This window comes from Podarcis muralis, chromosome 14 (assembly GCF_964188315.1).
Source record: "Podarcis muralis chromosome 14, rPodMur119.hap1.1, whole genome shotgun sequence".
NCBI lineage: Eukaryota > Metazoa > Chordata > Lepidosauria > Squamata > Lacertidae > Podarcis > Podarcis muralis.
The window spans coordinates 38,288,897-38,311,274 of NC_135668.1; the positions used below are offsets into that span (position 1 = coordinate 38,288,897).

The window sequence follows — 22,378 nt, forward strand, 5'->3', positions numbered from 1 at the left end:
GACGCTGCATTTCTGAATTTTCCACTACATTACTGCTGGAATTGGTCCAGAGGGGCAAAGGTGATCAGCAGTGAAGAAGAGATGGAACCGTTCAAAGGCGCCTCAAAATCTGGCCATTACTGGCAGAAAACCTACTTTTCTCTCCTTTGTCAAGGTCTCAGTAACCCAGGCATTATATTGTTCCAGGAAACAGGCAGGACATCTTAAAGAAATAGAACAAAACACGTCTAAGAAATCTGGTTTCATTCTCCCACTCTTTCCAATAGTCTCTCCAACAGGAAAAAAAACCCCATAAAAGACCATAGAAGCTTCTGGCAGCCTACTGACATTTGAAATGTCAAAGCTATTTTTACGGCCATCTCCCAAAATTCTCATCTCTCCCCCACACCAATCACTGAAGATATCCGGGTTTCACCGGCTTCTCAGGGCTAGCTATCTCACTTGTTTTAAAGGGGGGGGGGGAGCACGCACACACAACTCTTCCTATTTCAGAAGTAAGTCAAATAAACTGGGACTTATGGCAAACAGAGCCCAGGAAGATTCTAGATTCTGTGTGGGAGTGGTCAACTACAGAAAGTGACCGGCCAGAATTAGGAGAGAAGTCACTGCAGGTTCGTTTCAGATCTTGAGGTGGGGATGCGTATTTGTTCTCGAATCCTTACATTGGCCAAATTTGTATGACATGATAAACCAAGGGGGTGGTTCTAGGCCCCATGGCGCCCAACCAGTAAAGGATATGAATGCGGGATCTGCCAGAGAAGGGGTAGGAGGACCTTGCGGTTGGAAGTGGGAAAGAGTTCAGACAATAAAGAGGAAGAGGGTCCCATTGTGCAGTTGCTGGATGCCCTTGTAAGAGAAGATGAGTTGATGGAGGCAGTTCTTGCTCCACTTCCTGAGAGCAAAATTCCAAGGGAGCTGAGCCAGCCAGGTTGGAGGCAGAGTTGAGTCAGAGGGCTGGATTCGGGCTTGTTTATCGATTGATTGATTGATTGATTGATTGATTACATCTATAGCCCACCTTTCCTCCAAGGAGCTCAAGGTGGTGTACATTGTCCTCATCCTCCCCTCTTTCTCCTCACAACAATCCTATGAGGTAGATTAGGCTGAGAGCAGGCAACAGCCCAAGGTCACCCATTGAGCTTCATAGCTATAGCCCAGCAATGCTGGAAGGAGGGAGGAGGGAGGAATTTGAATCCGTTCTCAAAGGTGAATCTGTAAAACCCGCACTTTCTGAAACACCAGAGAACTGAAATGCAGCCATCCTTTGACAGTCACACATCTATGAACTTTGAAATTCAGTTGTGCAGCTAGCCACAGAAATGCACATATTTGGGCAACGTCTGCATAAAAATGAAGGTAAGAGTTAAAATAACATACAAAATGCATTATATTTGCTTGCAAAAATGGGTACTGCATAAACTGCATACAGAATGTGTTTTCGGAGAGAAATTTGCTCTAAAACACATGAATTTTCATGAGGATTTCTTTTTTTAAAAAGCAAATTGCTTCAGGAATGTGTAGAACTGGATTTTGGGCTGGAAAAATGAGAAACCGAGAGGGCTGAAGCGAACAGATCCTTCCAGGCTTGTCTAGGGCCACAGATTCCTCACCCCTGCTGTAAACTCTATAAATGGTTTACTTTCATTTGAAACAAACAAGCAAACGAAATATTTCAATTGGCATTTATGTGGCAACAGCACTAGAGACAGCTGAGCAAAAAGATCCACAATGAGACTTTTCAAAGCTTACAGCATGGATGGGGACCCTGTGGCCATCCAGATGTTGTTAGGTTACAACTCCCATCACCCCCGACCATTCATTCATGTTGTCTGGGGCTGATGGAGTCCAACAATATCCAAAGCAGTGGTTCTCAACCTGTGGGTCCCCAGATGTTGTTGGACTACAACTCCCATCATCCCTGAGCTCTGGCCTTGCTAGCTAGGGGTGATGGGAGTTGTAGTCCAACAACATTTGGGGACCCACAGGTTGAGAAAGGCTGATCCAAAGGGTCACAAGCTCCCCATCCCTGGCCTGCAGTTTTAAAAATGCCAGGTGGTTTTGTTTGTCTGATAAGCTGCTCCTGTAAATACCTGCATTTGCAAATTTAGTTGCAAAGAGAAGCCCACGGCTGCAGTTGCAGCTTGACATCGCAAACCTTTGCAAACTGCGTTGAGGTTTTATTACAATCAGGTAATATATAAATTTTGTGAAATAAAATAAATAAATCCTATGGAAATTTATTCAGGAATTTTCTTGGGAGGTGGGGGGAAGAAGTTTGATTCAGTTCACGTATAAAGATGAACCAACCTAATTTGCACTTTTTGAAACAATCTGCAAACGTAAAACACAGCCATCCTTCAAAATACGCACTTGTCTGAAGTTTTCAATACAGTTTTCCAGTCAAATTGTACATATGCTAGGGTAACGTGTGCATGGAAATGCCAAGATTTGTGTGAAGAAGATGCAGAAATGCATTATAGCAGGGGAAATTACTTTGTAAGCATAGATACACTAGGCAAAATTGCATACAAAAATTTGTATATTAGTCAGCTTTCACACCAAACACACAAACACAAGCTTTTGCAAGCGCTTTCAAGGGAATTCTCAGAAAAGTTTGATCCCTTTTCAGGTGAGCAACAGGATGCTCATTCATGTCTGCAAAATCCAACCATCCTGGTCACCCCCAAGGCAAATTTAATGGAGTACATCTCGACACTATCCTGCCCCTTATTTGGTAATTCCTGAAACTTCAGGAAGAGGAGGAAGAGGAGAGGCAAACCGAAGATCAGGGGGTAGATGATTCACGGGCTATAAATCACTTGACAGACATGGCTGAAACATATCCTGGTCTGAACTTTCACATAAGGCACTGGAAATGCTGGCCGCACTTATGCAGAATTCTGGACCCTCATCTCTTCCTAGATGTTTTCTCAAATGAGGAAGGATCTCCTCTATTCCTCTCTCTTAACCTGTGCCATGTTTTCATTCTTGTTCTCCCTGTACAGCCACGTTTCATTTCAGGACCCTCCAGTTTACAGAGATGAGATCATCCAAGGCAATGAGCTAGCAAGGCAGAAAAAAAAAAGAGTTCCACACTCCAGAAAACTCACATCTCAAAAGGGTAGGAGGAGGACAAGAAATGTCACACCATCAGCGCTGAAGGGGTTGAGCTAGCTGGTGTTCCGACTCCAGGGCTCTGTTTTGTTTCCTCCTCTTCTTTAATTGCATGTTGCTTAATTACTGCCGTTATGCTTTCTGATCACTAGCAAGCGAGGACAAAATTGAAGAGGATTATATAAAAAAAAGTTAATGAAAGTATGTAGGAAAGGAAGCAGCAACTGATGAAGTACACAAAAGAGTTTTCTTCTATGCTGGCTTGAAATATTTGAAGAACCAAGCCAGGCACAAACTACATGCAACTGGTACACCTTCCTGCCAGGTGGCGGCTGTCATTTTGAATGAAAAGCAGCGACGAGAGACTGGGATCAGAAACACGACCCTTTCCCTTCCTTCCAATTGTGCTCTCAGAGGATCCCTCCAAAATGGAGTCATACCCACACCATACATTTAAAGCATCTTCATACTACTTTAACAAGCTGGGAACTGTAGTTCTGTGAGGGGTGAACCACAATGTGGGTGCATTCTGAAATGTATCATTGATGCAATAACAGTGCATTAGCGTTGAATTTAAACTAGACATGGCATGACTCTTTATTAATTGCTCAGTGATGCTTCCCCAGTGTTATCATATTACAGCCATACCTCGGGTTACAGATGCTTCAGGTTGCGTTTTTTCAGGTTATGGACTGCCGAAACCCAGAAGTAACGGAATGGGTTACCTCTGGGTTTCGGCGGCCGCGCATGTGCAGAATGCGCTAAATCGTGCTTTGCGCATGCGCAGAATCACAACCCACACATGCACAGAAGTGCCGAATCGCATCCTGCGTGTTAGCCTCTCTGAGCCTGGCTTCAGCTGCGGAAGGCGGGATATAAATAAAATATTATTATTATTATTATTATTATTATTATTATTATTATTATTATTATTATATATTTCCCAGTCCCATGGATGGGAAAGGACCTGGCTGGGGGAATTTTGAGTGGACAAAGGCACTGGCAGAACCCTCTGGGGTTTTTTGGCAGTTACTATAATGCCCCAGTGCAGCCGCTACAATAGGGTGGAGATGTGGGCAGGATGGGGAGAACACAGGGAGAACAGGGGTGGCCCAAGATGTTTTGGTCCCTGGAGAGAAATGCCTCACTGCCTCCCCCACATTGGGAAGAGCATGGAACTGCAAGGACTTCCCCTCAAGGAGTCCAGGCAAAGCCTCATCACCCTGTTGGGTGGAGGAGGTGGGAAACCAGCAGCAATGCTGGGCTGTGAAACGCCTCCCCTCTTGCTGAGCTGGCAGAGCTTTGCTGCTGGTCCTTCTCTGCCCCTGTGGGTAGGAGAGACAAGCAGCAAAGCTGGGCGGCAGAACTCTGTGCTACTGTGCCGCTGCCACAGTCTACCTTACCTGGGTTTCTTCTCCAGTGGTGGTGGGGCAAGCGGGATGTCTGTGGAGGCACCAGCTCTTGCATTTCTGCCACCTGAGGCAGCTGTTTCACCCTGCCTCATGGGTGGGCCGGCTCTAGAGGAGAAGAGCACACACAGCCTCTCCATCCAGGTAATCAAGAAGCAGATGGAGCTCTATCAGGGCAAAAGCACTTGAGGAGAGGGTGGAGCAGAGATTATGGAAATTATAGTCCCACCATATTGCCTACCCCTAGACTGCAGGCAGAGTCCCCCTCTTGGTGCATACTGTGTCTTGTCTGAACCTTATTGCTATCTTCTTCCAAGCAGTGGAGAACAGCATTCACAAAGTAGGTACTTGTCCCCACTAGGGAAAGATGAATAAGTTAAATTTGCTTTCTCTCAGTTTTCTAGTTTTCCAACTGCAAGTTCAGTTCTCCACATTTCCGTACCGGTTTGCAATGTTCTTTCTCATGAAAATTAATCAGCGTGAATGTTGTTTAACACACACATTTTTGCAGGGCAATTTGCTTGGGCAGAATGCATTTTATGTTCTTTAGACCAATATATGCATCTATATGCACACTTTACCCTATTATGTGCATTTTTGTAGACATTACTAGGCTGAATAACTGCATTGCGAAATTCAGGAAAGAGAGACTTTTGAAAGGATGGCTGGGCTTTGTATTGTTTTGGAAAGCTCGAACTAGGTAAGTTCACCTTCAAATGTGAACTGTTGGCCAAGGCTACGTGTATTCTGACTTCACCATTGTGCCCTGATTGCCAGGCTTCTGCAGGATCAAGCCAAAAAAGTCTGTGCACCAACTCTCAGAGAGCAGAGAAAAACAACAGGAAGCTTGGCTGAATGAAGCAGAGACCAAGGTGAAGAGTGGCAGGTACTCAGATGACTCAAAGGGCTGCTTTGTGTTTCTATCAGAGCAGAAAATTGCCCATCAGATGGATGTGATCAGCCCAATAATGCACGTCTGGAAAGGCTATTAAGGCACATTACAGGCTGGGAAAACAGGAAGCACAGCTGCCAGGCAAAGCCTCTTAATCCACATCCATTTGCTAGCTCTGTCTGTATTTCAGCCAAGTGGAGAAGAGGGTAGGGGAAATTACATAGTGACTCTTTCCATGTTAGCAAATTATGTGTATACATAGAATTATAGAGCTCAAGGGGGCCTTGGAGGTCATCTAATCTAAGCCCTTGTCCAGTGCAGAGGTCCTAGGGCATCTTCAGCAGGTGCAACTTCTGCTAGGCTCATTTCCAGAAAAATTGCTGAAAGCTGCTTTGCAGGCAGAGTCACAATTCTTATCAACTACTGCAGCTAAGCGTGTCTCATTCCTGTTTAATGTCCAGGCTTGGGAAACTTGACTGCCTCCCTTAATCCCACTATTGCTGGCGTTGCAGAAAGGACAGCGATGCCCCTTTTCGGATATCTTAGCTGCCTACCTATTAAATTTGAACTGGCTCCAAGAGCAACGGTTGAAATGTGACCCTTTCTGCAAGTGTTTGCCTAAGCAGATGTCTCATACCCTTCGGCTGCATACACACCGAACAGTTAAAGCACATGACTTCCCCCAAAGAATCCTGGGAACTGTAGCTTATTAAGAGTGCTGGGAATTCCAGCTCTGTAAGGGGTAAACTACAGCTCCCAGGATTCTTTGGGAGAAGTCATGTGCTTTAAATTGACGGTCAATCTCTTCAACACAGCTCGTGTTCTGCCTCCCCACTGAAACCACAGACTAAATGTCCTGTGAAGAGCTGACCTCTTGTCTTAGTACATGAATTTGCTGCCTCATTTACCTTCAGTAATAAACATAGCATATTGGAGGAGAGACTTGAAGCTGGCTTCCCCTTGGCTGGTGTCAAACTGACAAGTGACATTAAGCCCCAGGCCCTATTGGCAAACACAAGCAAACACACACACACACACACACACACACACACACACACACACACCATGGTAAATCTACTTCCAAAGGTAATATTTTACATAAGAAAAAGAGGATTTTCCAGGAGCTGGAGAGAAATTGCCTGGCACAAGGAACTGCTGCCTATCCCGGCTCAAATTCATATATGGATATATGTATTTAGACTATATATATATATATGGACGTGGGTGGCGCTGTGGGTTAAACCACAGAGCCTAGGACTTGCAGATCAGGTCGGCAGTTCGACTCTCCATGATGGGGTGAGCTCCCGTTGCTCGGTCCCTGCTTCTGCCAACCTAGCAGTTCGAAAGCAAGTCAAAGTGCAAGTAGATAAATAGGTACCGCTCTGGCGGGAAGGTAAATGGCGTTTCTGTGTGCTGCTCTGGTTCGCCAGAAGCGGCTTAGTCATGCTGGCCACATGACCCGGAAGCTGTACGCCGGCTCCCTCGGCCAATAAAGCGAGATGAGCGCCGCAACCCCAGAGTCGGTCACGACTGGACCTAATGGTCAGGGGTCCCTTTACCTTTATATATGTAGACATTTAGCAAAGTAGACCTTAAAACTATCAACATTAACCCTCAGCTTGCCATGGAACAGACTCCCTCAGGTGGTGGTGGACTCTCCTTCACTGGAGGTTTTTAAGCAGAGGGTGGGTGGCTGTCTGTCAGGAATTCTGTACTATGATTCCTGCATTGCAGGGGTTGGACTTGATGACCTTTGGGATCCCTTCCAGCTCTACAGTTCTATGATTCTATGAATAGAAAGCCAGGCTAGAGAAGTTACCAATGTTATCTCATTATCTTTTTTAGATAGACAAAGGCATAAAAATGTGTTTACCTTGAAATAAAACTAACATTACTGATCTGAGGTGGAGTGGAGGGCTGTGCCCTGAAAGGCACAAGATTTCTCCTTTCTTTTTATGGTTCTTGAAACCAGATTTGGAGCCAACATCAAACTTAGACTACTGGCCTATCTAGCTCACTATTGTCTATTGGCAATTATTATTAGCGAGTGGGTGGCACTGTGGTCTAAACCACTGAGCCTCTTGGGCTTGCCGATCAAAAGGTCGGCAGTTCAAGTCCATGTGACGGGGTGAGCTCCCATTGCTCTGTCCCAGCTCCTGCCAACCTAGCAGTTTGAAAGCATACCAGTGCAAGTAGATAAATAGCTACCACTACAGCAGGAAGGTAAACAACGTTTCCATGCATTCTGGCTCTTGTCACGGTGTCCCATTGCACCAGAAGCGGTTTAGTTATGCTGGCCACATGACCCGGAAAGCTGTCTGTGGACAAACGCCGACTCCCTCGGCCTGAAAGTGAGATGAGCACCACAACCTCATAGTCACCCTTGACTGGACTTAATCGTCCAGGGGTCCTTTACCTTTACTTTACCTGTCTATTGGCAAGTGGCTCTCCAGCGTTTCCGGCACAGTATCTGTCCTGGAGATGCCAAGGATTGAACTTGGGACTTTCTGCATGCAAAGATGTTCTGCCACTGAGCTACAGCCCTTCCTCAAATAAACTCCTTCAAACAGAGGGCTGTACTGTGTAAAGTACATAGCTGTCAACTTACAGATTTGAAAATAAGGGATCAGCAGCCTTGAAAATAAGGGATCAGCAGCCAAAATAAGGGATTTTAGTCAACCAGCTGAAATGCAAAGTTAAAAGGGACCAGATAATTTTGGAGAGCAGCGCCGGTTTTTAGCCCTTCGTTTCCAGAGGTTGCTGCTCAAGACACCAGCTGATGAAACACTGCAATTAAATAACTACAAGCAGCAACCACTTTTTGCGCAAAACGAAGTCCAAGCTACAAAGATGCTGCTGCAGTTCTGTATCTTTTCTCTTGTGCTCCATCTGCAGCTCTCAGTTCCATCAGGCGGGGCGGGAGAAAGGGGGGGGGGGAAATAGTGCCTGAAGTAAACCCACAGATCAGACCATCTATGCTAGTCTACCACTACAGATCTATGGGAGAAGCACTTGTGGTCCTTCCTCCACTTCCTCCCTCTACGGTTAGCCCTTGGAACACCTGCCCGCGCCTCCGCCGCCTCCTCCTCCTCTCTCTGGACTGCTTTCTCTATGGTTTCCCTCGCTCTCCTCTCAAGGCTCCTCAGCAATTCATAGGCGACGCCAACTGCCCATCTCATCCGGGTCCTTTGGGGGCACAGCCACAGTACGGCCTAGCAGGAGCGGTGGTGGCGGCGATGGGCAGAGGGGAGGCCCCAGGCAGAGACGCTCAGTTCAGCGGCCACAAGGAGGATGGCGACAGAAGGGCCTGAGGCTCCCGCCAGTCCTGGCGGGGAGGGGCTTCCAGGAGCCGAGGCTGGCAAGAGGAGGCTGGAAGGGGGGCGGGGCAGGCAGCCAAGCAACACAGTTGGAGCCTCCCTCCTCCCTGGCCGGCAGGGAGGGAGGGAGAGGAGCTGCTTCCTTTGAAACCCGGGAAATTTAAGGGACATCATCAATAAGGGACAGCAGCAGGACACGGCGCTGGGATAAGGGAGTTTCCTGCCAAATAAGGGACGGTTGACAGCTATGGTAAAGTAGGACATATAGGTACCCTAGCGGTGAATAGATTAATGGCAAATGGCTTCATTTCATGTATCTGATGAACTGGACCCGGTCTGCAAAAGCTGCATCCATCATACATTTGTCAAGCTTCTTTGTTGATTTTGCTGTAACAGACTAGCATGGCTACCCTCTAGAAATCTTTCTCTGTGTTTGTCTCTTACACCCCCCTGTACACCCACACACTCTCTTCCCTTTTCTTGTGATGATTTTTGGAAAATCCATCAGTATTCACACAAATGCAAAACAAAAACATCTCAGTAAAGAAGAGATTTTTATTTCCCCTCCCCAAGAAATGTGGTTCCAGTACAACATTAGTGAGAGGGCATATGAAAAACAGAAAAATATATATGTATAAAGATTGTATTCATGGCACTTTGATAACAGAAACCGCCAACTTCTTACAGATCCTTGATTTCCCCCCACCCCACCCAAACATTCCTCATTTGATATAAAGAATTTCATCACAAGGGTAGTTATCGTTGTCATTTCAGTAGAAGTTGTGCAACAGGCTGGCAGAGTGGAGAAATGCAACAGTGGTTTTTTAAAGGGTCTGTGCAAATAGAAGAGGGGAGAGGAGCAGGCAACTCTGGAGTCGAAAGCTTCAAAAAAATTAATTTGCACATTTCCATGCGTAAAACTGACAGTATGATCCAGTAAAGGTATTACTGCAGCTGTCTAATTCCTAGAAACCCAGTGTCATAAAGCAGTGTAACATCTGAAGTTAGGACTCATAGAAGATTGCAGAAACAACTCCAATACCTTGACAAAATTACAAGATGATGTGCCCCCCCCCCATGTTGGCCCAATGCATTTTGGTGTCTGAGCTGGAGCAGCAAATCTAGCCACCACAAAACACACACAGACACACCAAGTGAATGGTACAAATTGTTTTGGCACTTGAAAATCCCACAAACACCTTGCCCACTCCTTGCACTCCTTGAGAGTCAACATGCAATCATAACAAACTAAATAGCAAGCCCTTTAATGGCAGCCAAAATTGGTTACCTGAGGCAGTAGCCTTAGTCTAAACCAGGACTGACTCAGAGCTGATGCAGATATAACTGCAGCCATGCAAGCTGCAGCCTTTCCTGTCTGCCCAAGTAGATCACTACTGGTGTCAACCATGGTTTGCAGATGTCCAGCTGGTGCCAGGAATGCCCACTCCAGTTCTGATTGCATTTCCTTTCTGCTGAAAGATTTGCAAGAGTAACAGGGGAACAGTGCTTGTTAGAGTCCCCACTATGACCAGATTTTGTTATTCTCTTAAAAGTGAGGCTGGAAAACAGATGAGGTGGAAAGCTAACTGCTGTCTATTTGTCCACCCAAAAACTGGTGGGATGCTGAATTGGAAAGACACCATAATGGGTACTTTTAGTGTGGACAGCTGTGGTCACACCATCTCAAAAAAGGGTATCATTTAATGCGTAAAGATTTAAAAAGAGCAACCAAAAGAAAAATGTGGTTGGCGGATGGGTGGGTCGGGGCATCAGAACCTTGAAGGAAAGGCTATAGCATTGGAGTGGGGAGAAAGACAATTTAACAAAGAGACATTGTTGCATTTTTTAAAGACTCATGCATGGTGTGGAGACTGAATAGAAATAAATGTTTTTTCCTCTGACAAAGAACGTTACATCTCAGGGTCGCCTAATGAAATTGGCTGGCAGGAGAATCACAGCAAGCAAAATGAAGAACTTCCTCACATAGCAGATAAATAACTTGATGGAATTCACAGAACCAAGATATGCTGTTGGTCACTAGCTGAAATGGTTTCTAAAACGGTTTAGACAAATTAACGGAGGAGAAATCTAATCAATGGCTAATAGTCACGACGGCTGCTGGACTCTCAAGGTTCAGAAGCAGCTGATGGGGAGCAGCAGCAAGAGAGAGCAATAGCCTTGAAGCCCGACTTAGGACTGGAAGCTTTCCAGAGATATCTGGCTGGCCACTGTGAGAACAGGATGCTGGACTAGATGGACCTTTGGTCTGATCCAGCAGCCAGGTTCTTATTGTGTTCTGATCAGACTGCACTAAATATTAGGGAAAGTGTTTGCAAAATTAATTACAAGCATCCATCAAATTACTTGCAATTGACTTGCGCATGACTCCATATATGTGTGGCACTGGGAAATAATTCAATTCAATTCAAACCCAGAAATGGCAGGTGGGAGCTGGAGAGTCCTCGTGACTTGCAAGGAGATCCTCCCTGGACCAGAGTGGGGCTTTGTTTATGCTGCTTAGCCTCCCCACCTAACAGCTGGCGGGGGGGGGGGGGAGTACAGCAGCAGCAACCACTTTCCCACTCATCCTCTGTTATGTACTAAAGTTCTCACCCTGGGCCAGCAGGGGGATAGTGTAGATACTTTTCACTCAGGTCCACATATGCAAATAAGGGATTGAAAGTGACATTCAGTGATTGGATAGTTACAGAAAATGGTTACTGTTGCGTTCTAGTGGAGCTCTATATAAGCAGGCTGACTGAGCTCTTCAGTTCAGTTCTGTTCTGGCCTGTGAATAAACAAGAGCTGTTTGAAGAATCGCTGTGTCGTCTGATATGTTCACCCACAACTTAACATCCTCCACCTTCTAGTTGTGGATATTTTTAGATGCAATATTTTTTGGTGTGGATTGAAGAGAGTGTGGCAGAAAGGGCATTTAAAGGGTGTTTAGAGGGTGCTCCTCACTTTACACAATTTCACTTATGTGTGTGGGGGCCCAGAACGTAAACCCTGCATAAGTGGAGGGGGGCACCTGTATCATTACTGCATTTTCCCTAAGGAGCTCAATGTGGTGCATTTATTTCATCTATTTATTAAATTTAGATCCCACCCTCCTTCCCAAAAGAGGCCAGGGCAAGATGGTTTTTCCTTTCTTAATATTATCCTCCTAACAACCCTGTAAGGTAACTTAGGCTGAGAGTTGGTGACTGGCCCAGCAAGCTCCATGGCCAAGTAGGGATTTGAACCCTGGTCTCCCAAAGCCATAGTCCAACACTAACCCAGCCTTTCTCAACCTTGGGTCCCCACAGGTTGGACTGCAACTCCCACTATTCCTAGCCAGCATGGCCAGTGGTCTGGGATGATGGGAGTAGTGTGCTCTAACCACTACACCATGTCTGGAGAGCTGCATGTTCCAGCATCACTCTGTGTCCCACCAATGTGGAGCTTCATCACCTGGACGCTTCCCACTGCAGCCAGGACTAGAATGTTAAGAACTTTGATTCAGGAGATTGTATTGGAAAGCAAACAGACAATATTTTGACCCATGTGGTAGTGATGTGATGGCTGGAGTGGTCCAAGCAGATGCTTTTTTTTTTCCAGCTGGAGGAAGGAAACCTAGGAAGCAGATGTCATTTGCAGGTAACACCAACTTAGTTTCCATTAAGCCAAGCTATGGCAACGGAGGCCAGTGTGATGGAACCACACTACAGTTTGTGCATAAAATGTTCCACCTTCCAAGAACATGGCCAAATTTAGCTGATTAGAAGCAGAGAGAAAAGGTGTGATCGGAAGCAGGAACTCAGCCAAGCCAGAAGGTCAAGCTCAGCACTACGGCCTCCACTGACTGGCAGAAAGTGCATTGCCAGCCTCATTGCCTGCAGCAGCACTTATGGTACATTATGCCAGCCCTGCAGAGGCATGACTACTAGCAGCTGCCCAATGCCAGAAGATCAGGACCTGCAGATGGGTAGCAAGGCCACATCAGGTGGATCTCAGCAAAGCTGTTGCCGCCATGTTGGATTCCACCTTAGGCTGGCCAGACCAAAGGAGCACTACATGTGTGTCTGGACGAGGATGTGTTCTTCTGATGAGATGCTCATTTTATCAACATCCACAAGCACTGCTAAGTGGCAGGGGAATGGAATGGACCATTAAAAATAATAATAATAAGGTACGTATTTCCTGCCACCCACATGCTTGTGCCATACTGCAGGGCTGATTTGCATTTAGTAGCAATGCTAAGGGAACACTGTGCTCTGTGAATTGCCATTTTAGGATTCATCACGTGCCTTATCAGCTCTGTAAGGTATAAATCAAATGTGAAAACGGGTCCCATGTTGTAGCCTGGGAGTCAGAGGCGGGTCTCTGGTTTCAACCAGACCACTCCTTTATGCCAGGGGTAGGGGGGGTGAATTCTGGGCAATCTTCTGGAGGCCACATGTCAGTGCAGGATGGGACCAAAAGAAAAAGCAGATGGAGCAATTAATATAAATTGTATCTGTACATGGTAAGATTGTCTCTACACACACACACACACACACACACACACACACACACACACACACCCCTCTCTAGCCTCCATGTGTGCAAGGACACATTCCAACCAGGCAAAAACGAAACGAAATCACCCAAAGAGAGTGCAAAATGGGGCCAGTGAGGGGTGTGGCAACTTAACAGAAGACAGCTTTCTATGTTCATAAATCATGCAGAATGATGAAGCCCAACTTTAATCACCTGCAGTTTCGCCCTCAAGGCAACAGCTGCAGTGGCACAGGGAACTGGCACCTGACCAACAAAATTCCTAGCTGAACTCCACAGTGCCTGGCATATTTTTTGTGTGTCCCTCACTGAAGTTATAAATGCTTGTACAGATAATATATTTCCAACGGCACTGCTTATGTGTCGCAGCAGTGAACCAAACCAATCCAAATAAACAAGGTAACTTCTAGAAGGGGCTTTTGCTGCAAGAGCTTAGGATCCTTGCTTATACTAAGTCAGACTTTTGGTCCAGGTAACTCAGTACTGTCTACACTGACTGGCAGCAGCTCCCCAGGGTTTCGGGCAAGGAATCTTTCCCAGTCCTACCTGGAGATCCCGAAGATTGAACCTGGAATCGACATCCAAAGCAGGTGTTTTGCCATTAAGCTACTGCCCAAATTCAGAGCCAAGTACATGTACATACATCAGCAGTGGAAGATAGCAGAGCTCATCCCACAGCAGAAATAAATGCATGAGATCCCAAAGCTGGGCATATCTGTATGCACCCCCAAGTCTTTTGAAGTTTGCTTGTTGGCTTGCGGACTTGAAGATCATGCAGGGATGTCAACAAAACTGTATACAGATCTCTCCAGCCCAGGAAATGCCATGCATTGCGCTCAGCTGCTGGAGGGGGGGGGGTCATATTTGATTACCCGGTGCCCAGAAATAGAGAAAACAGACCTGCTATTGGCAGCCTAATTATAGAAAGTCCGCCTGTCTTTTGCAACAGTGGAACAGCAAGGGGTTAACCGTGGCAGGTTATTGCTCTATTATGCAGGCAAACAAAGGATCTTCCTGGGTGAGCAAAGGTCTATTTTCTTCTCTCTTAAACCCCCCCAACCCCCTCAATGGAAACAGAGACTAACAAAAAGCAAAGAAAGCAGCTCTGAGTTCTTGAGTTATAGAACAAAGCATTAGAAACTGACAAAAGATCTTTCCTGGAGAAGAGAGGGGAGTTGTAAATCCTGGCTTTGTTACAGGCATGGTTTTCATTTAAAGTTATGGAAATGCTTGAGAGGTCTGTCTCCCTGAAACACATGGATCACATATATTAAAAGTGAGAGCTATGCTGCAGAGGAAGCTGCCTTAAATGAAGTCAGGCAATTTGTCCATTTAGCATCGTATTCTCTAGTCTGAGTAGCAAGAGCTGCCCAGGTGGTGCCTTTCCTTTCCTCTGCTCCCTGGGGTACTTCTGGGGCAGGGTGGCCCAACACGTTCCCACCCCTTCCCGCATATTGGACTTGTTCTCTCTCTTCCCCCCCCCTCTCTCTTTGCAATAAGGAAAGTGATGGGGAAACACTCCAGAAGCCGCTAAATAAATTCCCAACATCATCAAACCTTCCCACTTCCTTTGTGCAAGCAAATCAGGATGTATGCTCAGCAAACTAGTCCGGAAATAACTCTGATTTTTATTTTGAATGAACTTGGTACTTCCTCCATGCACACCATGTGCTCTACCATATTCCAGGGAAGCAACAGTTATCCCTCACTTCTGTCACTGAGTAGGATCTGGCATAATCTTCCAGCACTTCCTATGTCAAAATGCTTCCACCTGCACTGGTCCACTTGCCATGGCTAGAATGAGCCTCCATGTGGCTCAGCACCATGCGTGCAGTCAGCACATCTGGTTTCTTACACAAAAAGGTGCCTGCCTCTTCTCGGCTATGAGACCTTATCCTTGAATGGGGTGGTAGTAGGCAACTAGACCCTTTGAGTAGATTCAGGCCAGCCAACCCTGAGGCAATTTTATTTGGCCCCTGGAAGCCCCACCAAGATCTAATCGAGGGGCGGTGAAAGGTTGCTCACGGTTGCATTCATGGAGAAAAGAAGAATGTTTGCAAGCTATAAGAAACAAAAGCTATGCCAATACACAGAAATTACATACCCAATGACAAAAAAGGGACGTATGTGCTGTGCAAGATGCAGAATGTGTGGTGCAATGGCAGCTAGTGTCAGACTTATTCTAGGGAGATCCACGTTCAAATTTCTGGCAACAGACTGGATGGCTTTGGGCCAGACACCATCTCTCAACCTAGCCTACCTTAGGATAAAAGACAGAAATTATGCATGCTGTCATTTGAGAAAGGCAGAATAAAAAGATAACAATGATACCTTTATTATGAAGCATGTCTACAGAGGAAGCTGCATTAAACCGAGTCAGGGCATTGGGCCATTTAGCTCAATATTGCCTACACTGACTGGCAGAGGCTCTCCAGGGTTTCAGGCAGGCAGTCTTTCCCAGCCCTGCCTGGAGATACCCAGGGGCGAAACTGGGACCTTTTGCATGCAAAGCAAATGCTCTACTGCTGAGTTGTCTATCAGCCATTCAGATGTTTGCAACAAACTTCCTTATGCCCTCCCCCAGAGGAAAGTCTAGAGGACTGAGCACCCCCCCCCCAAGTGAATAGATGTGGGTCATCCCTGTTTTAGAACTCCCAACAAGGAGTACAGGAGATTACCATCTGGATATGGCCCCAAAGCGCTGCTGCCTCTTGTCTGTCTCCCTTCCTGCTCAGTCAAGTTTGCACTTCCACATATGTTACACTTGGGCCAGACATAACAGCAGCACACATACACCCTGGGGGCGGGGGGAGGTTAATGCAACAGCATACTGTGAAGGAGTTAGCCAGGAAACGTGATGTATGTGTGCACACCCTTCGTTCCCAGCCTCGTCCACCCCCACGCCAGTCCTGGCCGCTGCCTTTTTCCGGCTCCTAGGCTTACAGAGAGTCCGGTTTCACTTCTTTCCAGCTGCATGTGTGGATGTGGATGAGCTCCAGGTGCTGAGGAGCCAAGAGAGCAGCTGTTCCCTACCCACCCACCCACCCCCACTCTTCCAGCCATAGCTATCAGCCAACCTTGGTATTACTATAGCTCAGTTGAAAATGAACAGCAAGGGGGAGAAAGGAGACCTCCTTTGAATTGCTGGTACACAGCTGTGGTTTGCAGGCCACCCTGCTGGGGGGAAAAACCAGGCCAAAGAAGTCAGGTTAAGGGGGAAAGCTTAGAGAAGTCAGGAATACACACATTCCTTGTTCTGATCCTATTACTTCCCAAGGAGAAACACTGAAAGATTGAACCAGGACATTGAGATTTGCCCCCCCCCCCCACTTTAATGTAGGCATCTAATGCATGATATATTTACTCTCTCTCTCTCATGCCTCTTACAAGCTCAGCTGCTATCCTGTCCTAACTGGGGCCCTGTCAACGACCTGCCCTTTGCATCCTCTGAAACCACAACTCTGATGCAGCAACTGTCAAGCTACAGGTTACATTAATTCTATCAAGAACACCTGATACATTGCTTTGGAAAACTAGTGGAACAACCGTCTGTGGTGGACAACCTCACAGCACACTCCTGCGTCAGTATATTGCCAATGTGCAACCAACCAGAGGCACAATGCAGACTGCATGGGTTGGTGGCACATGGCTGAATTTATAGTCAGGTGGGCAAAGCTCCACCAGCACTAGAAACTTCTTTAGTTTGCAGCACTTTGCGCTGAAGGACAGATTAGGCCAGCCTCTTCTTTCGCACTCTGGGCTGCACTTCCCAATGAACAGTTGCCCCGCCATTCCCACAGGAAAGCTGTACCGCTTTGTCAGCTTCAGCTGCAGTTTCAACTGTCCCATGTCTCGTGAGATCTTGAAACTTGTCTTGGGCTCTTTTGCTACCACTGTGCACCTTCTCCATCAAACGGTATTTCTTCACTTTTACTTGCAAGAAGTGACGATATCTGTTTATTCCAAAAACATCCTGACAGTAACCTTTGACCTGGGCTTTCCACCCTGGAAAAGGAGCATCATTCTAGAGCTACCACCAACTGGAACCCCCAGGCTCCATCATCCTTCTCAGCCAGCAGAATCGCACTGTTTTTGTCCTGCCGAAACTTGTGAACTTTTGGCTTCGCTCATGTTTCACTAGGCAATGCTGCTCCACGATCCTCATTAAAAAAAAATAGGTATCTCTTTCTGTGATCAGTCAACAATATGCATAGCTGTGTTGGGAGACAAGCAGAAAGCATCCTTGTGGGAGGAAACGCCTTCCCTGCTCTCATTCTGCTGGTGTTTTTTTAAAAAAGGAGTTTTCCCCGGGGCTCTTTGTAAACAAACAGTTCTGTGTGGCAAAGAAGCTCACAAACCCAAGGTCAGGGCGACTTTTGTAAGGGAACAGCCTGTTGCACAGCCAGCCAGCCCTGCCACTTGTCTCCGGCTTTTCACCATCCTTCCTGGATCGGGCCAATTCCCTTTCACTGTCCAAAACATCGCTCAACACATTCAGTAAAAACAGGACAAAAGTTGCCCCCACACTGCCAGGTTCCACTGTCCTTTTTCTCTCTTCCCAAAACATTGGAGGGCGCTGCCAAAGCCCCCTTCCTGGCTCCCCTCATTCTGCCATGGAGTACAAGAAAAAGGTGGGGTTCTTGCCAGCCATGGGTCTACCTGCCGGGGTTTGGGCTTGGTGCCTGCATCACAAAGCCCCCTGTTCGACGGAAGCAGGCTCCTCTTGCTGTTTCTTGCGCTGCCGCTGCCTCTTGGCCCGCCAGCAGACCAAGGCGCCCACCAGCAGGCCCACCCCGAAGATCAGGGTGGCCACCGAGACCACCTTGGCAATGTCCATCTGCCGCCCATTGATGGTGAAGGTGATGCACGTGGCAGCAATGCCAATGACCAGGGAGACGATGCCAAAGGGGAAGACGCAGCGGTACCAGGATTTCTCCGTGCCGCCCGTGGCCAGCGCCAGCTTGTTGAGTGTGGCCGTGGAGTCGGTGGTGGCAGCCACTGCAGGCAGACCCGGCTTCCCTCCTTGCAAGCAAGTCAGCGAGTTGGACTTGCAGCCCATCATCCTGGCAAGGTGCACAGGGGCAGGTGCCCACGCGAGCCTGGCGAGTCACAGCATGGGCTGCAGCCTCCTGCCCCCAGCACAGCTTTCTCTGCAAGGGAGAAGAGAAGTGAGAAAAGCAAAGTCCTGTGTTCTTCCTTGTCTTCCTCCGTCTCTTTCCTCGGGCTCTGGCTGCTGTTGCCGCTGTTTGCTTTCTGCTCTGAGCTGTGGCTTGGAGGACTCTTTTGCCGCAACATCAAGAGGCGATTGGCAGATGGGAGTAGTGATATCATACCTGTGGGCGGGAACTCTGAGCCTGTTAACTGTTTCGGAGGAGCTGCGGGCAAGCACTGGGTTTGAGAGAGTCCAAGGGAAGAGGCTGATGCTAACTGGCTTCTAGGATTTTATTCTAGTCTGCTCAGATTCCCCCCCCCACACACACACACACCATTTCACCATACACTTGCTTTTTATTGATTTTTAAGTGTTCTCAACTTACAGTTTATCAGATGTATTTCACCTTTGTAAGTTACTTTGGCCCCTTTACTGCTTTATTTCAGAGGTGAGGAAACTTTCTGAGCCTAAGGGCCACATTCTCCTCTAGGTAACCTTCTGAGGGCCACATGCCAGTGGTAGGTGGGGCCAGAGGCACAAGTGGTTGGAGCAAGAAATATAGGTTTTTCCTTTGTACAGTAGTCAGGTTCCTATGCGCGTGCACGCGCGCGCGCACACACACTCACACCTCATGTTCTATCCTTCATCTAGACAAGCAAAGGGCATTGTCACAATTCAAGGACACATTCTGACCAGGCAAAGAACACTTTGGCTGGAAAGCAGAGCCAATGACCTGGAGACATAGGAGACAACTTCTAGGAGCCAAGAGGGCTTTGCCCCCAATAAAATATTTGAGGTGGCTGCCCCCCCCCCAATTGATGGGCACTGCCATTCAAATGGTGTGTATGCACTGCATCATGTGACCAATTAAGCAGGGTGGGACTTACCTGAGGAACCCTCCCCCCAATATTTTATTCAAGCTAGCACACCTGCCTGGAGAGAGAATTCTGAGGGCCAGTTAGAGAGGCCAGGAGGGTCTCAGGGCAGTTCACAGAATAAATCAAATGCATAATCAAACAACAACAACAACCCAATAACCCCCCTCCCTCCCCCATCCACATTTTAAAAGGGCATAGGGTGTCAATCAAATCAACCAAAGGTCTGGTTTAAAAGGAACATTTTTGCCTGGTGCCTAAAGGTGCATAATAAAGGCACCAGTCAAACTTCCCTGGGGAGAGCATTCCACAGATGGGGAGCCACTGCAGAGAAGGCCCATTCTCGTGTTGCCACCTTCCGGACCTCTCAAGGAGGTGGCACATGAAGGAGGGCCTCAGAAGATGATCTCAGGCTCTGGGTAGGTTCATATGAAAAGAGGCGGTCCTTGAGGTATTGCAGTCCTGAGCCATTTAAGGCCTTATAGGTCAAAAGCAGCACTTTGAATTGGGCCCAGAAACTAATTGGTAGCCAGTGCAGTCGAACCAGGATCAGTGTAATATACTCAAACCAACCTGCTCCAGTGAGCAACCTGGCTGCTGAATTCTGCACCAGCTGAAGTTTCCGAACCATCTTCAGAGGCAGCCCTACATATAACACATTGCTGTAATCTAACCCGAGGTTACCAGAGCATAGACAACAGTAGTTAAGCTATCCCTGTCCAGATAGAGGTGTAGCTGGGCCACCAGCTGAAGCTGATGGAAGGCACTCCAAGCCACTGAGGCCACCTGAGCCTCGAGTGACAGCAAAGGATCCAGGAGTACCCCCAAGCTACAAACCTGCTTCTTCAGAGGAAGTGTAACCCCATCAAGAGCTGGCGATCTCCCACCCATCTGGTCTAGGGAACCACCCACTAACAGTGCCTCAGTCTGATCTGGATTGAGCTTCAGTTTGTTGACTCTCATCCAGTCCATTACTGAGGCAAGACACTGGTCCAGCACTTCCACTGCCTCACCTGCAGATGTAAAGAAGAAATAGAGCTGAGTGTCATCAGCATACGGCTGACAACGTACTCCAAACCTCCAGATAACACCCTCAGCAGTTTCATGTAGATGTTAAACAATGTGGGGGATAGGATTGCACCCCACATAACCCAACATTGAAGGTTCCACAGGACTGAAAAGCATTCCCCAAGCAACACCCTCTGGGAACGACCATCCAAGTAGAATTGGAACCACTGCAAAGTGGTGTCACCCACCCCTAGTTCAGTCAGTCGCTCCAGAAAGATCCCATAGTCAATGGTATCAAAAGCTGCTGAGAAGTAAGAGGACCAGACTTGGTCATTTAGAAAGTTCCAGGTCAGGCTTTGTCATTGAGCTAGTAATGACAGGATTGTGCTTGGGGTATACATGGTGCCTATGGATTTGGAAGCAGCATATAGCTATTATGGTTCATAAAATCATGAAAGCACCATGCAAAGTATGTTTATAAAAATTAATCCTCCCCCTCTGACCTGCAATCCAAAAGCTTTTAACTGTTAGTCATTTTTTAAATTCTTTGTTCTCCTGCTTTGTAAAACAAACCTGAATAAAGATGGTAATCCTCCCACATATACATTTATAAAACAACTCCATTGTTGCTATCGTTGTCGGTTTTTTGGAGTGTATACATTTGGTGTATAGGTTATTACAGGTTATTTTTATAGGGCTTCCTTCCCACTTTTCTGGCAATGCAAAGCACTATTGATCAGTTAAGTAAAAGGGGAAAGTTATAAAAAGGGAAGAGGCTGTGGCTCATTGGTAGAGCATCTAATTTACATGCAGATCCCAGAGCTCATGGTCTCGGGTTCAAGGCTGGGAGAGCTCCCTGTCTGAAACTCTAGAGAGCGGCTGCCAGTCAGCCTAGACCAGGGGTCAGCAAACTTTTTCTGCAGAGGGCCGGTCCACTGTCCCTCAGACCTTGTGGGGGGCCGGACTATATTGGGGTGTGTGTGTGAATGAATTCCTATGCCCCACAAATAACCCAGAGATGCATTTTAAATAAAAGCACACATTCTACTCATGTAAAAACACGCTGAATCCCGGGCCGTCTGCCGGTCAAATTTAGAAGGCGATTGAGCCGGATTGGGCCCCGGGCCTTAGTTTGCCTACCCATGGTCTAGACAGTACAGAGTTAGATGAAATAAGGATCTGGCTCAGTGTAAGGTAGCTTCCTTTGTTCCTAAAAATAAACAATCATTATTATCCAAGGGAGATACTTCAGTTGGGGTTTTAAATGCTTACCTCTTAACTTCCCCCCCCAAACTCATCTAACAGCCCTTGAGAAACCCAGCCACAGGTTGTTGTGTCCTGTTCTGTTCCATCCTGTGTCTTCCCACCACATCTACTGGACTCTGCCAGGCTTTGATCAGATTGCATGTGGTTTTCCTTTCATGCACAATTCGGCCTTCACCACTAGGGAGCTGTCCATAGTACCAAGAGCATGGGTTTTGTGCTACCCTTTTCACCACCTGGCTCCTGGCTGGCTGAGACGTTTCCAAAAGGAACACTGCTCACACACCACATCTGGCTTGGTGAGCTCCTCAGACTTCCCATAATGGTTTCATACTTCCCTGATTCTGATTCTCCTACTGATCAGGAACAAGACCCAGCCAGTGTGTTACTTCCTTGGGGATGAGTTATACATCCATCTCCTTGGAGAATATATCACTCCTGTCCTGATGCATAATAGTATGCATTCTCATCTTTCCACCCTTCCCTTATCTTTTATGGCTTCTCCCCTTAGCTGCTCTCTTAGAAAACTATGGAAGGAGTCAGTGGGTGAGGCTTGAGGATTTTATCAGAGCCCCCAAACAGACTTTGACTCAGAGGTAAGTCCCACTGATTTCTTTTAAGTGACAAAGGCTTAGAAGTTCCCAAGAGCCTGACTGCTTGCCCGAAATGGCATTTCATCAGTAATGCTGAGCTCAGATCAAGTTGGGGCAGAATTCCATGGCTTTTTAATGCAGTTGTTCATATCTGGAACATTCCAGCTCAGCACAGAGTCCTTTGACACTTGACATTGCAGCAGTGTAAATGATGCT

The 22,378-nt window shown here is 47.0% G+C and overlaps 1 protein-coding gene across 1 annotated transcript; it reads right to left on the reverse strand.

The window, feature by feature from the left end:
- Positions 1-16,577: 16,577 nt before the first annotated feature.
- Positions 16,578-18,555, reverse strand: LOC114584542 (transmembrane protein 100-like). Its single transcript, XM_028706485.2, has one exon. The coding sequence runs from the start codon at positions 18,331-18,333 to the stop codon at positions 17,959-17,961; it is 375 nt and encodes a 124-aa protein (XP_028562318.1). The 5' UTR covers positions 18,334-18,555; the 3' UTR covers positions 16,578-17,958.
- Between the last annotated feature and the right edge of the window lie 3,823 nt (positions 18,556-22,378).

What these genes read in the sequence shown, in the direction of transcription:
- LOC114584542 (XM_028706485.2), bottom strand. Translation starts at nt 18,333, where the DNA reads ATGATGGGCTGCAAGTCCAACTCGCTGACTTGCTTGCAAGGAGGGAAG.